Source organism: Meleagris gallopavo, chromosome 1, assembly GCF_905368555.1.
Source record: "Meleagris gallopavo chromosome 1, MGAL_WU_HG_1.1, whole genome shotgun sequence".
Classification (NCBI taxonomy): Eukaryota; Metazoa; Chordata; class Aves; order Galliformes; family Phasianidae; genus Meleagris; species Meleagris gallopavo.
Genome location: NC_139404.1, coordinates 80,733,007 through 80,751,637, shown reverse-complemented (window position 1 = coordinate 80,751,637; position 18,631 = coordinate 80,733,007). Strand labels below are relative to the sequence as shown.

General features: G+C 43.0%; 1 protein-coding gene across 3 annotated transcripts in view; it reads right to left on the bottom strand.

Moving 5' to 3' along the window:
- Positions 1-18,631, bottom strand: part of LSAMP (limbic system associated membrane protein) — a 977,871-nt gene that overhangs the window by 153,447 nt on the left and 805,793 nt on the right. For all 3 annotated transcript variants that reach the window (XM_019618792.3, XM_010719331.4, XM_010719339.4), the window contains one exon: positions 12,179-12,411. In XM_019618792.3, the coding sequence (XP_019474337.1) occupies positions 12,179-12,411 (233 nt within the window). The remainder of the gene's footprint in view (positions 1-12,178; positions 12,412-18,631) is intronic.

The window sequence follows — 18,631 nt, the reverse complement described above, 5'->3', positions numbered from 1 at the left end:
CCTCTGTTATGGAAGCATGGGTGAAGAAAAGGTGTGTCACTGACTTCCTCCATGCAGAAAAAATGGCAGTCATTGACATTCATTGATGCTTTCTGAACATTTATGGAGACCAAACACTGGATGTGAGTATAGTCCGGTGGTGAGTGGTGCGTTTCAGCGACGTGAAAGACAAGCCATGTTCCAGATGGCTACACACAGCTGTCACATCACGAAATGAAGAGTGTCTCAATCAGCTCATCCATGTGAATTGGTAGATTACGACCATGGAACTGTGTATGGAGCTCAATATTGTTTTCAATTCCTTGGAAGTGATGGTTACAATGTTGAAATATTGCAGAGTTTATAACAGGCGAATCCCACAAACGTTCACACAAGAACAGACAGAACACCATATGCAGGTTTGACCAGACCTGCTGAACTAATACAAGGCTGAAGGTGACAGTTTCCTGGATTGCACCTGACATGATGAGACAGTGACAAGACATGGTGTCACCACTACAAACTGGAGTCTACGGAGTGGCAACAGGTGAATTCCTCATCAAAGAAGAAGCTCAGATCTAGCCCACACCACTGTTTTTTAGGATAGGAAAGGGAGATCCTGTTGCATTTCCTGGAACAAGGACAAACCATCAACTCTGACCACTACATCATGACACTGACCGAGCCAAAGGCTTGAACTTCCAGAGTCAGGCCAGAGATGATGAAAGCCTTTGTCTTGCAACGTGATAACACCAGGCCCCATATCAGTTGGAAGACCATGGAACACATTGCCAGTCTTGGCTGGATTGTCCTACCACACCCACAGTATCATCCATATTTGGCACACCTTCTGATTTTCATCTCTTTGGGCCAATGAAAGATGGACTGCATGGGCAACATTTTCCTAGCAACAAAGCTGTCATAGCAGTTGTGAAACAGTGGGTCACCTTTGCTGGTGCAGATTTTTATGAGCACAGCATGCAGGCTCTTATTCATCACGAGTGAAAAAGCATAGTTAATGGTGGTGATAATGCTGAAAATGATTGTTTTGTAGATGAGAATTTACTCTTTCAAACATTGTTACTGTTCTCTTTGTGTCTGTTGTGGTTTCCACGGAAATAAATAGGAAGCATTACTTTCGGAGCTACCTACATACTATATGTTAGTCCTGACATTAAACTTCTTATGACATAGCTCTAATCTTCTTGCAAACAATTTTGTTAATGGTTCCCAAGCCAGCTTGTGATGGCCCTGCCAGGCAGACCGCTACTAACCTCTCTTATAACCAAGTCTAACTGCAGCCAGGGTGCTGGGAAAAATGCAGCTCAAAAGCTAAGTTCACCCAAGGGTGAGACTCCATTGCATTAACAGCACCATGAGAGTCCCTTCACCACACATTAAAAGGGAGTGTCTTCTTACCTTATTAAAGGCAAAAGACTTTTCTTATACTGCAGGCAGAGAATACTCAGAATGGAAAAGAGAACATAATAGGCTGCCAGAGGCCCAATTTACGAACCCCAAAATTAATGAGTCATTCCAATTAAATTATTTGCCCTAAATTAAAACTTATCACCAAAATCCAATTCTCATTTCATTAAAGAGGACCTCCCTAGTTATCAATTTTTTTTTCCTTCACCGATTTTTTTTTTTTTAAGGTAACCTTCATGGAATGAGAAGAAAAATGTAGTTATAATTTTACATTTTAACACTGTTTCTCTTCCTACATGTGTCCATGTAATAAAGATATTCCTGGAACAAACTCTAGAAGATTGGACAAGTGCCATCAAGTAGACGATGTAAGGTAAATCCGACACATGCAGGTGGAGGGAATTTTATGCATAACTTTGTCCAAGCCTCAACAGCCTCAACCTTTTGCTATCAGAACAGACCATGCTTTCAATCCTCATTTTTGGACTTCCAAAGGGATTTCCAAAGTGAAAGGCGAACAAACAAGTGATGGCTCTCCTGATGTGTCTTCGGGAAACAAATTGATTTCTTGATTCAGAAGTCTGAATATTCCCAGACTTCCGCACACATGGCTCAAGAAGGCCTTGATTCCTCCTTCTACGGGTCTCCCTACTGACAGTCCAAGCTGTGACAGACAAAGACTCAGCATCACTCATGACATCTACCATGTGCTAAATCAAATTGCTAAAGTGAGCCTTTCTTTCTTTCTCAGGAACAACCGAGATTCTGCTATTGCTTTTCTAATCCATGACTTTTCTCCAGTCTTCTGCTGGACATTAACACATTTTAACCTAATATTTACTTTTTTAAAGATATTTTCAAAAGCTAGGGTTGATTTTGAGAAAGTGCTCCCTGTCTGAATACTAACTAAATGGAAGCCATATGTCTAAGTATCTGTTTCGGTTTTGTCTATTTTGCTGTACTCACATTTGGCAAGTTATTTTTTCTCCTCAACTATCACATCTCAGGCTTTATTAAACCAAGCTGCTATTCTGTTATTTTGGAGACTTTTTTTTTTCTTCAAGCAACCAACTACTGACGTTTTAGCAGCTATACAGGAAATGTGATATTAAGTCATTATTTTCTCAGAATGCTTCTTCACTTTCAGGTGAGTAAGGAGCTGCTACTGAGGTAGCAATTCCAATATTTCTAAAGATAAAAAGAAGAGCTTGAGTGCTGAAAAAGCCATCAAAATCCAAACCCTGAAAACCTATCACTTAATACAGTTTATCATTTGTTGTTTTTGTGGAAAGTAGCTGGAGGCATATCCTCCAAGATACCGCTTACACGCACACCAGAACGACGAATGACACATCTGCTGGGAAGTGAGATGATGGCTAGCAACTGGATAGAGACAAGTCATAGGAGCACAAGGTTACAACGAGATGGCTGGGATCAATATACACTGTGCAGACACAAACACGTGGTAGGAAGACACAGTACAGATAACTGTGCTACCTATCTGCCTTCTCTCACCTTCAAATCCCAAAGTCACCTTTATAAGGACAGTCTCACATTAGAAATATTATTACCTTGTTTCCTTTTCTGATGTGCCAATTTCTTTCTTTCTGTAGCTAATTCATATTAAATGGAAAGCTTTTAAAGCAGGAAATAAATTTGCTTCTTTCTGCAAGTCTGGATGTTGTTTTTGAACTGTTGGCTCAATCTAGGTTTATTTTACAATCTGTTTCTAGCCAATTCCAATTGTCTTGACGCCAATGAAACAAAATTCCCTTTAATTTCAGTGGAATCACAATTTTGATCCAGGTCCTTATCCACTAATACACAGCTACAAGTGTAGACAGTAACACATCACCCAAACCCACAAAACTTGATCTGCTGGGCCCCAGGAATCTGGAATTTCGATAGAATCCCATATGGAGCTTTGGGCATGGCAGATATGCAGTATAAACTCCACAGGAGCCAGTGAAATAAGAAAAACAATAAAAAGTAACACACTGTTCTGTGAGTTGACAATGCCTGGCTGTCCTAGGTCCTCCTGTCTCATCCTCCGGACAGCCTTCAGAGCCCTTGACCAGTTTTGGTGAACATGGCACCAGCCAGCTGGCACACCCATAGCTCCAAATCGACATGTAGCCGAAAACCTTTTTGTATGCCCTATCAGAAGGGGATGCAGTAGGAGACTGGGAGACACTGATAGGAATGTTTTAAGGCAGGGTCAAGGTCTCAGTGGATACAGGAGGTGCTGGAGGTAGCTGAGCAGAGGATTACGCAGATGAAGAACAGGCAAATAGAATAACCATACAAACAAAATCCTACATACCCTGTTTCCTTAGTAAGCCAAGCTAACTTCAGCATTTCTGGGGTTTGAATATAATAAAAACTCAGCTAAGCAAACCACAAATCTAGCTAACCTCAACTTGGCAGTATTTCTTTCAAATGAAAGGAAGAAAATAAAATAGGTAGTAAAGCTACAGTAAAGGTTGATCTGAGACAGAAAAAGGTGGAGCATGATTAACCTTTAGCTCTCATCTGTAACACAAATAAAAATACAAGCTGATCCTAAAATTTCTAGTGGAGACTAGATACACATCTTTTATTATTGTAGGTTAGAAATACAAAGCTTTAGATTAGATCAGATCTTGTGAGAAATTTTTCTTTTTATAAAAAAAGTCATTGTTCATCTCCAAACTACTAAACAGTTACAGGCTTGTTATTTACAATAAGCATTACAAGGGCTGCTCTGAAAGTAATGCCTTTTATTTCATTATGTTGGCCCATGAGGCCATCCGTCATAGGTGGATGTTGGTGGGATGGCAGCAGAGGTTGAACGTTCCCACCAGTGTTCTCTTACATTTTGTTGCTGTGTAACAGAAGGCAGCAGAGGGGCAGTATGACAGAATGGTGTCTGATATGAAAGTGCAGATGAAGCAAAGGTGTGTCACTGAATTCCTCCGTGAGGAACAAATGGCACCCATTGACATTCATTGGCATTTGCTGAATAGTTTTGGAGAACAAACAGTGGATGAGAACATAGTGAGGTGGTGGGTGGTGCTTTTCAGTAGTGGTGACAGTGACAGTGGGGCATCTCCTCTGGTGCAGAGTTTTAGAATCATGGCATTCAGGCTCTTGTTCATCACTGTCAAAAATGCACAGCTAGTAGTGGTGATTGAGTTGAAAAAAAAAAACGGGTTTTGTAGCTGAGAATATGTTCTATCAAATAGTGTTACTGTGCTCTTTGTATCTGTTGTAATTTCCATGGAAATAAACAGGAGGTGTTACTTTCACAGCACTTTTTATCTGCAAAACAAATTTTTCCTCAACATTTGACAAGACATTGGTCATCATGGAGGGAGTAAGCACCAGGAATATACTACTTAGGATGTCAAAGGGGCTATATTCTGTTACAGGCAAATCGAGCCGAGGTTCAAGGCTTGCAACTGGTCAAAACAATCTTGTGCTACCATAGATACTGCTGTTCCAGCCATGAGAGAAGGAACACGCTTGGATATACGATTAATGGCTATCTGCACTCTCTCCAGGGTTAGCAGACATGGGACTAGATTCTTGCTGTTTATGGAGCTGAAAGCAAATATTGTCTCTACACCACTGCTTAACAGCCCAAGCTAAGACATGGGACGGTAGACTGAGAAAAAAAAAAAATCAAGGGAAAATGTGTAACAGCATTGGTCTGAACCTTGAATCAGCTGAACAGGCAAAATCACACAAAGTCAGATGATACTTATCTAAAGAGACCACTCAAGCTAAGATGAGTTATATATATACGGAACGGCATTATCGTATCAAGACCCTTCCTCCCAGCCACAGGAAAACATTCAGTGCATTTTATGCAATACTTTTTCCTCCAAAATGAGTAAGCATTTTTTGAAGTATTCTGTTTTTGTCTCTTGCCTGCACCTGCAAAGCAAGCACCAAAATATTTCCAGAAAAACTTCCTGATTTATGCACTAAGTGCTGAGAGTCAACCTATAAAACAGAGCCAAAACCTACACTGCATAGTAACATTCCAGCCCTGCCTAGATATAGGAAAATAGAAGTTAAGAGGAATCAGGACACTATGGGGAGACCATAAACATATTAGATGGGGAGTGGCAGGAAGTTCCTTGGTAAGCTATGAAACACCAGGTGCAATTTCTTGTAATTTACTGGGGGGGGGGGGGAGGAAAGAAACAACAAAAACCCAGCATAGAAAACCTAGAAAGGCTGCCACCACTACTACTGTGTGCCTGAAATTCTAGACTTACTTTGCTGGTAGGAAATTACAGACCACAATAACAACAGAAGGGGGGCTACTGTGCTTTGGCTCCCCAAGATGATTCTCTGCACTCTCTGCTTAATTTCCCCACCAATCTGATCTGCTGTCACTTCCTTCTGTGCACGTTAGTCCTGTCTCTCCCAGCTCTGTAGTAATCCAAATTTATCTCCTCCCTCCAATTTTTTCTTCTTCTTCTGCACTGCTTCCAGTAAAATGATATTTTTTCTCCCTCCCAGAAAATTCATACTCCCATGTTATCTCATTATTCTTTGCAACAGCATGCCAAATTCGCTGTCGTTTTCCCACTGGAGCTATGTCCTGAAAAAGACAAAGTGGTCTGTGCTCATTCTTACCTACTGCAGACTCCCTGGAATTGAAAATGCTACAGTGCTAGCACTTAGAAAGATCCCTCCAAATTCTGGGCTCTGCGCCCAACAAGCAGGAAAGAAAACGTATCTCAGAGAACAGCACCTGACTCCAACATCCTTACTGTTTGGCTAGCAAAGGAAAAATAGCTTCAGCTCTCTTCAAATTGCTCTGCTTCTAGCACAGGGGTGGGAAGGCCAGAAATGCCAGGGGAAGATGGGCCCCCATCAAAGCTCTGCTGAGCTTGAAACCAGCTCTGGTCTGCAGTGACCACCTGCAAGCACCGAGAGCCACCAACCCCGTATCTGTCAGGGAACAAACTGGAGAAGAATGACAGTAAGGGGTCTAGAAAGGCTAAAAGGTGCACAGCACCACACAGACTGCCCACCCTGGGTTCCCCTCTGCAGCTGCTGGAGACAAGTTGACATGTCTGTGGGTCAGTTCATCTGATGAAGTTTGGCTGGCTCCTTTAGGTTGAGCTGGTCAGTGTCCTAGAAGGGCCTGCTTCTCCTTATTAGTGATAAAGGGAGTCCAAGGTGAGTCACTCCAGTGGAAACAGCTACATGTGGTCACATGAATCTCTGTCTCACTGGCTTAGCCCCAAGATGTCCAGCAACATTTACATCCATCTGATATCTGACTTCAGGTTTCCATAAAAGACACTGGTGTGCCTTGCTCCAGTTGTGTCCAGAAACACTTCCCATAACTCTGAAGTCTAAGGCAGAATTTTCCCCTATGCTTATCTCCAGCAGTGAGGGAAAAGGCTGCGTAGATAGAAAACCCCCCTCCTCCTCAGAGGAAGCCCCAGAACTAGATCTTACCAAGGAACTCATTGCCAGGGCAGTGTTTATACGCAAGAAGCCTGGCTAGCTTCAGCTGTCTTCATGGACAAGGAATTTTGCTCTGTGGTGCGTGCACTAAGTCCTTTAATTTCAGGGGAATGGATACAGAAGGGGAACAGCTAATCTACTATATAGAGTTAATAATAATTTTTCAATGGTTAAATCTCAGCATCAATAACTACATCCTTATACCACTTAGAAACAATGAATGGCCAACTCTGAGTCTTTGTAAGCAAGGAGCTCTACAAAGGCCATGCATAACGGAAAAAGGCTACACCCTGTGTGGTTCTTTCCACACAATAATGCCTGTGATCAGTTAGAAGAAAACTGGAGGATTTGGCCTTTAGCTGGTACACATCGATTTCGAGTTAGTGATTAGGGCTGGGCAGTAAACAGGAATTCCTCTTCATGAGAACTTGCTGCTGATGCTTCCAAATTTGTTTTTGTTCTGCCAAACTGACAAAGCTCTTTTGAATTTTTGTCATAAAATAAACATCTGAACAAGGGAGAGCGCACATCCTTTGAACTGCCAATAACTGGGAATCACAAGAAATGTTAGAGGCTGCAAGAGTCCCAGAGCCTGAGCAAAAAGACAAGTGCGAGTTCTCCATACTCCAGATACGAGCATTAGCTTTTAGATAAATTACGGTAATCTGTATTTTTTCCTCTTCCCAGTTTTGACCACAAACGGAACCTAAGACCTCTAAAACCTTCCTGATTAAATTTTAATCAAAGCCAAAACCAGTCAAATGTTTTTCTTCCACTGAAGAGTTCCTGGCCGTCTCCATTCACAGTGATGCCTTGGTATAAAGTCTCTTGACAGCAAAACCAGCAACCATCTGCCTGCTCCTACCTGAGAGTAATTTAGCTTGAGCTGGACAGTTTTAAATCTTTATTGCAAAAGTTTTAAGCCCCATGCCTGCTAATATCTCTGTGTCTTTGTGCTTGTGACCCTGATAAGTGAGGACTATAGGGATTTATCCTCTAACACTTATTTATGTCTGAAAAGGGCCTGAGGCTACAGCCCTAGAAGAGCCCAAGACAGAGCTTAGAGAGGGGCAGCCACCAGGTTCCCTTTATGACTCACTCTTCTAGAACAAGTTACTGAGTGTACTGGAACAAACAATTAAACATTCCCTTTATAAACACCTAGAGGATAATAATACAGTAAAGGAAAAAATAACCAATGCACTTTTGGCAAACATATATCTTGTCACCCCTTTTTTTATAGGATAACTGGCATAGTGGATAAAGAGGGAGCAGTGTGTGATATATCTTGACTTGAGCAGTCCTGACAGCCTCCTGAACAAGCTAAGAAAATATGGCAGATGTTAAATCACCATCAGGATGCTTCAAAGAGCTGTGATCAACAGACAGCTATCTGAGGGAAGGGAGGTTTTGTGAGTTGTTACCACGGACCTCTTTGTGCCCTGATCTTTTTAATGCTTCACTTATCACCTTTGGGATGCAGAAGAAAGAAGGCACCTGACTTTCAATGAGGACACCAAATTGAGGGCCACTACAAGTACCTTCTCCATGGAGACCATCTCCATGGAGAAACCAACTGGATGGAAAGCAACAGCAGCAAGCACAAGTGCTGTGCTCAGGAAGGGGGAAATCACAATTAATGCTCAGCTGTAGAAGCGGTCAATGTGCGTCAAGTCACAACATGCAGCAAGCCACTACCTGAGAGCTGCAGGAATTAATAAGAGACGAGGTCTTCTTATAAATAAAAGGTGAATTTAATCTCATTCTAAGGTCAGTTAAGTGAAGCATGATATGCAAAATATTACAGTCACTTATTTGCCTTTCACCTGCACAGATGAGTCCTAACCTAGAACTTCTGCTTAGGTTCTGGACAATATATTTAAGGAAAAGTGTTGCCAAATTATACAGTAGTGAAAAAAGCACAATGTAAGGGATGGAAAATACAACTTGTGAGAAATCAGCCAGTTAGGCTTGACTGCAGAGGTCTAAGACATAGGGTTTAATGGACAGGTGAAAGGTAGTTTTGAGTAAGAGGAGGATAAATTACCATCTGTTGGGGAAGGATCATAAATATTTGGTAACAAAACCAGTTCGGATCATATCTTACTAAAAGCTTTCCAAGCACAACAAACATGAGATAATGGCCATACATGGGGTCTTTTCAAAAAATACATGTTGGAAGCAACCAACCTGATCTTGTCTCTAATGCATAGGAAGGGACTATGCTGCCTCTTGTGAGTCCTTCCAGATCTTTGCATGTCTGATGAGAGGCAAAAAGAATATGCAGAGTAGCAAATGAAAGTCTCTAATTGCCACTACACTAACAGTAGCTCCCTTTTCATGTCTTCACCTCAATGTGAAGGACACAGTACCAGCACCTGTTTGTGACTGAGCTGAGCAGAGACAGCTGCCTCCAGCTCACCCCACTTTGGCAACAGTGCTGGCTATCTGAGTCAGAAAGACAGAAGAGCCAGTCAATGGTTATACTCAGCAGTCTTTGAGCAGTGGATGTCTACATCTCCAAGTAGAGCAGTCTTAGAGTTTGAAAAAGGGGAAAGAATAATAAAAATGCTAGATAATCTTATATTCTATGATTCTATGATTTTCTGAAGAGTGGAAATGCAACTCCATTAAGCTGTGATGATCTAAATGCAGCCAATTCTTAGGAAACATCAAAACCCATCTCTTTCAGCTGGCACTGTAGTTATGGAAGTGGCCTTCCTTATTTATAATGCACCTATCCTGTACCTACCTACTTGTTAGTTTCTGATATAGCTAGCTTATCTGTTTCTTGGGGTGAGGGGGCTGGGCTTTCACAGTGACTATCTAGATGAGGTTGCATAAAAATGAGAGATTAAGGCCCTGCCTCTGGAACCCAATGCAGGGGAGCAGAGACCTGGGATTGAGCAAGAGAAAGGGCATGAGCACAGCTGATGTCCGTCAGCAGTCACTGCAGGATGTCTGGTGGCAAGTGTGGGCAACACTAGCCTGATTGCTCAAAAGGAACTTTTGATGGTCAGTCCAGGCATCCTCCTGCCAGACCAGCACACCAATTAACTAATAACCCTGGTATTTAATTTTTCAGGAGCTGTGTCCTATTTATTTACTTTTAAGTTTGGGATGCCCACTGCTTTCTCTAGTGCATGTTTTTAATTTTATAACACAGAAGCATGAGAAAGAAATAAATTATATTAAATAAGAAACCTAAAAAGCTTAGCACACAACTCAATATCCAAACTCCTCTCATTTGCACTAGTGACAGACTATTTTTCAGGCAGGCAAACTGCACATCTGGGAATAATAATAATAATCAATATGAGAAAATGATACAGTGAGAGAAAAGGGATATTTTGCCGTGTATATCAGTTTCTAATAAATTAGTTTTATTAGTTAAGATTATTTAAAATGAATTATTCATTAGTTTTAAACTAATAAAAATATGGTTTAAAATAAGCCTAATTCCTCCACATTGTAAAGGAATTTGTATTTATATTTCTCTTTTTTTTTTTTTTTCTTTCAACAATCATAACAAATCATATTTACTTTTAGAAAATTGAAGCTGTGAGTTTCATCTAATTACAGAATTCTGGGACCTGAGGCTTAAGAAGTAAGCATGATATTGCAGTGGGTCTTTTAGTAAATTCATGGAACGTGTTAAGCAAAGATTACCCACAGACACTCCTTTGAGGCATGTTTGAGTGTGCCAGTACCTGAATTCTCTCATCCTCAGAAAGGTGGCAGTAGCTCAGAGCTGGACACCCACACATTTAATTGAAAGCTCAGCTGGAGAACTCAATTCTGCTGGTTATGCTTGTATCTAATAGGCACAAATAAAATTAATAATACATGTGCGTGGCTCTAAAATTCATTCATACCAATTTTTTTCTTGACAGGTAAATGAAAACTGCGTGCAGTCAGACTTTACCAGAAGTAAACTACCTGCATGATTGCAGCAAGCAGCAATGCTGGGTACACCTCCAGGGCTCTGTGAGTGCATTTCATGCTGGGTGCATCCCCTCAAACTCTCGAACAGTCCAGGAGACCTGCTCTGTATGTTGGTGCCCATGACTCCTCATGCTGCTGAAAGGGGATTTTGCACGAGACAAATTGGGAACTTCATTTTTACTGCACTCACATGTAAGACATGACCCCTGACCACACAGCCCAACTTTGTCTTGCTGATGAACACTCAGCATGCTAGTTAGCCCTGAGCTGGCCAAGTAATAGCAGCAAGAGGAGAGTCCATTTGTACATCTATTTCTACACAACATGATCCAAATATTAGCTGTGAGAAATAAAATTTGGAGCATTTTTGTTTGCTAGATAAATCCGAAGAGACAACAAATTCCTATCTGACTGATAACAAAGAAGCTGAACGTTTCTGCAGTACGTATTAAACACAGCCATACATATCTATCTATTTAAGCTAATCTATAAATATTTTAGATAAATAGGCAGATAGAATTGTGGGAAGATTAAAAAAAAAAAAAAAAGAGTCAACTGTTTTGTTTGCTATTCTGGTCTAGGCAGGATGGAACAAGCAAACTCCATAGTGCCCTTACCAGTAATTGGTGACCTCCTTGATGTGTTTACTCTCTATTATACCAAGCATGCAGGCAGGCAGACAGGGCAATGCTGCTTCAGATTGCCAAGTTTCCAGTTCCTTGTAACGTACGCAGGAGGAGGGCAGCTAAAAATGGAGTGCATAACATAAGGTAGGCGGCTGCTACCACAGGTACCAGGTTTCACACATGCCTAGAGACAGTGCACCCTGCAAACCAGTGACCCTGCACAGAAAAACATCCAGGAAAATTAATTCCCCAGCCTTGCAAGAGGCTGACAACAGAAGGCCAAAAAGCACAACACTCTTGCTGATGTAAGAAAAAAGAAAGAAAATCTGAGGAAAGAGACAATGAAGAAACAAGGGGGCTATCTGGGAAGACACAAGGCAAGCACCTCATCCCAACAAATGGCATCATAAACAAGTGTTTTCCCCTCAGAGCCAGAATGACCAGAGCCAAGAGCCACGTTTATCTAGAATATGCCTTGGCATCACTGATGTTCCCTGCTCTGTCACTGCTTTGGAAAGGACAGATTGATGTCAGAGCAAAGCCACGCCATGTCACAGAGGAAGGGGCAGTCCTGCTGGCTCCTGTTGTAAACTAAAGAAATTACTCACTCCTGGCTGCCCTTGCAAGGTCTACAGTCTCCTGGCTCTGTGGTTTCCCTAAGAAGGACACAGATCCTTCCACCCGCCACGTTTTTCTCTCTGTGCTCTCTTCTCAGGCATGTTGCTTACCTTGCACAATCAAGTAAACCTGGGAAGTCTTGGGGTGATGCTGTGTCTGCACTGAACACGTATAGGACCCCTCATCATAGACATCCACTTTCTGGATCCGCAGGCTGTACTCCAGGGGGTTTCTCTTCTCAAGCTCTACTCGAGGGTCCAGGGACCACTTGTCTTCTCCAGCAAAAATGATGCCAGAACGGTTTAACCAGGCCACCTTGGAGCTTCTGTCTTCTACATAACACCTGAAGATGGTGAGAAAGGTGAGAGAGAGATTAACAAATGTCTCCGTTTTGTCCCTTCCCTTTCCTACACTGCTCAGGTACTATTTAGTACAATCCTACTAGTATAGCAGCTCCTCATCACTGTGGCCCACAGCCCGATTCTTTCACAAGGATTTTTTGAAGGGTTTCATGGACATTTGGGATTTGGGGTGGCCACAGCTCCTGGTCTCACTTCCTGTTGTCTATGGCCTACACATGCACAACAAATTACTTTGGAAGGCCACAAGAGATCCCAGTCACCAGATCCCTTCTTACTGCCAGTAGGAAAGGTCAGAGTCCTTCACATGCTCCCCGCTCACCTTCAGAAGCACACAAGAGGAGTTGCATTCCCAGCCTTCTGCCAGTCTAGAGGGCAAAGACTCAGGGCTTCAGTTTTGTCAGCTCAGCACACAGCTTCTTCAGCCCTCAGTTTCAGCAGCACAAGGGGAAGAAGCTGTGGTGTTCAGCTCGCAGCTGAAGAAGACATGGAGACTCAACTCCTCTCTCTCCTGGCAGCTCTACCCATCAGAGCCAGGCTCACACAGGCTGAGAGGCTCTGTCCATCAGCAGCCTGTAGGAGCAGCTCAGTCTCCAGAGCTTTCGCTCCTCCATTGCTCAGAGCTCTGCTCACAGCCTCCTGGCATCCAAATAATCTAGCACCTCTCCCCTATTCAGGCATTCAACACTATTCAGGCATGTGTTGCCTTTGAGAGAGAAAAGAGAGGATAAAGATTATCACTACAAGATAAGACAAATATTTGACAGCAGGCTAGTAGGCTTTCACATAGCTTCTTAGCACGGGTCAGACATTTTCCAAGTTCCTCTGCTTGAATGCATTTCATTCAGGCCATGCCACAGCTGCATCCTGTGTGATGTGACCCCACCATACGGCCAGCACTTCCCACTCCCTTGCTCTGTGGATGCTCTCTGGGTTGTTCTGGGTTACCTGGGAGTAGGAGGAAAGCCAGGCTGTGTGAGAGTAGCTGAGAGGCTCACCAAGGTGCCAGCCAGGCTGGAAGCAGGCCTGATTTGACAAACATTTGCTTTAGAGAGCAGCCCAAAAGACTCCAGCCCAGGGTTCAATCTTTTTGAATGGTATTCTAAGCTCCCCTGTGCACATTTTGGACTTGTGAAAATCCCAAGGGGGATGGCGTTGAGAAACTAAGCAGATTAACAGCTGCAGCTGAACTCAGTGGGCATTGAAGTTTCTTAGTCACTTCCAAACCTACAGCACACCTATCTGTATGAGCAGAATACAACTGACCCAGCACAGCACCAACCATGGTGCTGCTTTTTGGACTTGTACTATATGTACCACCCTGCTCTGCCTGGAGGCAGGTAGGGCATTTCTGTGCCATGCTCTTTGATGACGTGCAAGGATGCCCCTTCAAAACTCTCACCCAGGGGCCCTCAATGGCTGACAGGAGGAGGAGAAGCACTACAGAAAACAAAAACTGTGTCATAACCTGTTGCATGCTCCTTTTGCACAGGGTTATTCCTAGGCCAATGGTACAACCAAAATAATGGGAGAGGGAGAGGGAAAGGCAAGGTAAGGAGGAAAACTGGACGAGCGATCTGAACTACTCATCTGGGCATACCTGCGCCTCTGAAACTGCCACGGAAAATCAATGTACGAGTGTGGAAACTCGAAGCCCAGGCATGCTCCAAACATACATTCAGGTTTCCCAGCATCTCTGTCTGCACACACGCACCCTCCTACTCTGCCAGAGATGCCACCCAACCTTATGGATCATGCTTTAATAAGGATTTATGGTGATGATTTTCACAGTGTAATAAGTGCTAATTCAATACTAATAGAATATTAAATGGCATGTTAACTGACATTTTAACTGCAAGGCAATGGGAGCAAGGCATCTGCAAGATATCAAATGGCTCTTATCGTTCACTAATAATCAATAAACAAGTTCACTGAGATAGTCAAATACTTTTCATTAGGCTTATTGAAAGCATTACCATCAGTGCTAGTGAGTGCTAATAAACTATTTGTGATCCATCCATTCAGCTTTTCCTTGTGGTTTCGGGTTTAATTTCTTGACATCTGCTGATGTAGCTACTGAGAGGGACGGCAAGTGGTGATGGTCACGTCTTGGACAATCACTACAGGGACTTAGGAACTATTGATTTTAGCATCAGTTCAATCCATACACACAGAGGGAAAAGAAAACTTGCTGCTGTGCCTCTTTAGCCTCTTTACTATCTCATTAAAAAAAGCCAAAAAAAAACCAAACAAACAAACAAACAAAAAAGCAAAAAAAAAAAAAGCCAAAAATCTTAACTAAAAATAAAACAAAATAGAACAAGCAATACAATATAATTTGGCTCCTTCATGATTTTTAGCTACTGCGCCATTTCTAGCTGCTACTGATATCTTTCCATTCCTCACTCAATGCCTAACAATTGTGTAAGAGCCATCCAAGGGTGGACAACTGGAAACTGGAACTGGAGAAAGGCACCTGGACATCCTCACACACATCTCAGTCACCATTTCCAAAATACTGAAAATGGTCTTGGGCAATTTCACAGTAGAAAAGGGAAGGATAATGCCTTCACCACAGGAAAGTACTTTGGGATCTTCAGCCAGATCTGTCACCTCTAATGTACTACAGGAAAAACTAAATACATGACGCAAAGAAAATCTTACCTGGCTCATTTTCTCCAAAGGAGATGTGCTCTGTTGCTCCTGACTGCAGACATTTATTTGCACAGCCAGGACCAGCTCCACATTGCAGCACTGCTAGGAGAAACACTAATACTCGTCAGCTAAAAGCCCTCTGTTTGGAGGTCCATATCTAGAACCGAGCAGTTGTTTGGCAAGGGCCTGGAACAACATCACAGCCATGGGACGCTGATAGCATTCTGTGGTGGCCTGTGCCCAGGGCTGAGGTAGATTCTGGGGACTAGGGGCTGCACTGATGATGCTATCTGGGGTGAGGAGGATGAGGCATAAGAGACAGGGCTCACTAAAGCTTTTCCTGTCCTACCCTGAAGAATGCTGTTCAATAACTATGGCCCTAGGCTACGGAGATGGAGCAGGGCTTTTTATTGCCTTCATGGAGGTCTCTCTAGGTTAAGTTCAATGCTGTGTTTAGGAGGATGGGTGGTACTGAGAACCCACAGTGATGATGAGGCAAGAAAGAATCTCTGTAAGATCTGATGAAGATGTTTAAATGATTATTTTAACCTGTCAGGGTTTTTACAGCATTACCAATTATGTATGGGGTCCCCCTGACCTTGGGTTAATTCTGTATGTGGTAATTTCCAACCTAGAATCACCTAGGTTAGAAAAGACCCTTAAGATCAAGTCCAAGCATTCACCTAAAACTACCTAGTCTGCCATTAAACCATGTCCTTTGGTGCCATGTCCACGTATCTCTTGAAAATTTCCAGGAAAGGAAGGAATGCTACCACCTCCCTGCTCAGCCCCATCCAATGCCAGACCACCTTCTCCATGAAAAATTTTTCCTGATACCTAATCTAAACCTCCTCTAGCAAAACTTGCGGCCTTTTCCTTGCAGACTACCACTTGTCACTTGAGAAAAGATACCAACAGCCATCTCACCACAACCTCTCATTGCGTAGTTGCAAAGGGCAAGGAGGTCTTCTATGAGCCTCCTCCTCTCCAGACTGAACAGCCCCAGTTCCCTCAGCTACTCCTCATATGTCTCCAGTTCTAGCCCCTTCAATAGCTTCTTTGCTCTTCTCTGAAAGCCTTCTAGCAGCAATATTGTTCTGGTAGTGAGGGGCCAAAAATTGAATGCAGTGGTGGAGGTGCAGCTTCACCGGTGCCAAAGAAAAAGGGACAATCCCTACCCTTGTCCTTCTGGCCACTCCATTTCATGCTGGGATGCCACTGCTCTTCCAAGACAGCTGGGCACACTGCTGGCTCATGTTCTTCCCTCACTTGGGGGAAAAATACACAATGTGGTTTTGGATTGCATTTTCTGCCCTCTTTCCCCAAAACACATTCCAGCAACAGTTCTCCAAATCGCCACTTCTCTACTCCTCATTAATCACTGTTTCTCCATTAACCCTTTGGTCATCCCTTTACCAGCCAGCCCCTGAGCAGCAGTTCAGGTGTGCAGCCTGCCACACATGTCAACTTGGGCTCTGACCTACAGGGCCTGCTGAGGAACATGGCCTCCCTTTGCCTCAGGATGTCATGGCTTAATGTGGATCTGGCCTCAGCATGGACATGAGCTTTGCACGCCTACTCCCGGGCAAGGGCACCCTAAGCTGTGCACAACAACTGAATATGCCATCATCTGTTTGGCCTGTGTTGTGTTTTGGCTATATTGTGCCGTGACCTTGGTCAGCACACCTTTCTGCAGCTCTTGGGGTACCTCACCACTCAGGCAACAATTCTGGTCCCTGCACTGCTGCTCACTCTCCATCTGAATTTGCGTGAGTGCCCTCTCCAATGCTTGGTATGGCAGGCAGCCCAAAGTCCTTCTGCTCTGCTGATTAGAAATCTTTTTTTTTTTTTTCTCTTTTTTTCTTTTTTCTAATTTTAAGTCTAGATTTATTCATGGCTGGATTATATCCATTCCCTCTCATGCCAACACCATCCTTTAGCTTAAATAACTTTTCTCTCTCCTGGGTGCTTATCTTCCAGTGTGTTCACTGAGAGCAATCATATTCCCTCTCAGCCTTCATTTTGCTGGGCTCAACAAGCCAAACTCTTCTAGTTTCTTCTTGTATGATAGACTCTCCATTGCCCTAAACATCCCAGTAGCCCTTCTCCACACCTGCTTCAGTCTGAACTCCTCTGCCGTGACCAGAATTCATACCCAACTTTCTAGATGAGGTCTCCCTAGTGCCTTGTACAGAAACGTTCCTATCTCGCTCTCTCTAACATCAACTGTTTTTAATGAAAGCAAAAAGGATTGCAACCAGCGAATATGACTATCAGTGCAGAACTGCTCATGTGCTGTGAGCATCCTCATCTCTCCATTCGATACGGACAGAAAATGAAATCCAAGGGAATTCGCCAAAAATATTCCAGCCTAAAAATGAGAGCTGCATGGGCTCTCACTAGCAGACACACAGCTGGTTTCCCATGGGTTTTCTTTATGTTAGGATGACTTCTTAAGAGCATAGGTTTCTGTTTTCTGTATAGAAAAAAAATATCAAACCCAAAATTACAGTAATTGTTATGCCAGTACTCTCCTGGGGTTGATGTAACTATACCAGAACAAGAGAACTTATACTGGCTTGATTTATAACTCTTCCCATCTTCTGGGGATCAGTATACCTGCATAAACAGCTCTAGTCCACATCCATTCAAGCAGAGGTACCTTTTAATGATATCAGTACGAGCTGCTATGAAGAAAGTTAACTCCATCCTAGCCAGACCCGTACATTTCAAATTTCCAAATAAAGCTCCTAGAGCTTCCATCAGAGTCTTGCACCGGCATCAGATGGGAGGATGAGACTGCTGAGGAAAGCCCATGAGCTCCCTCCTTTTCCCTTTTGGGACTTGTTGGTGTCCCTTTTCAGTTCAGCCAGAAACCTGATTCCGATCATGATGAAGCATGATTAGGTGACACTAATCAGCTACTGATCACACAGCCTCATCTAGCCATGAGTGTATGCCTCACTTGGCTTCTGTGCAGACTCTCATAGCATCACTGGGGGCTCTGCACTTTCAAAAGGGGAAACCAGGGAATAACAGAGATGATGCGGGATGGCAATGGGGAACGTTGCCAGAGGATTTGTCTTTGGGTTTCACTGCACTTACACCAAGGATGCTGTGCTTTTACCATCAGCAGGACATGAGCTGGCATTTAAAAAGCACCTGCAGTCGCTTAGGAACTGAAGCTCACCGAAAGACAATTAGTCTCTTCTGGGAACTGGATATTGGCTTTTACACTGAATTTGTAGAAGGACCTGAAACTAAACATCAACTCAAGAGTCTCCGTACTATTATAATCTTTTTCTGCCTCAGGAATACACCAAGAATGGGCCTGGGAGTGACTAACAAGTTGCCCCTACAGACTATCATCCCCTTTACCTTCCTTCACAAAATTCAGTATTGGGGATGGCCTATTCCTTCTACCTGACCTGCCACTGCCTTGTTGATAACGTTCATGTGCTCACCACTAGGTCGTTCCAGAAGAGCAACTTCCAAACTTTCCCTTGGTTTTCTTCTTAAAAATAATAATAATAATAAAAAAGGAAATGT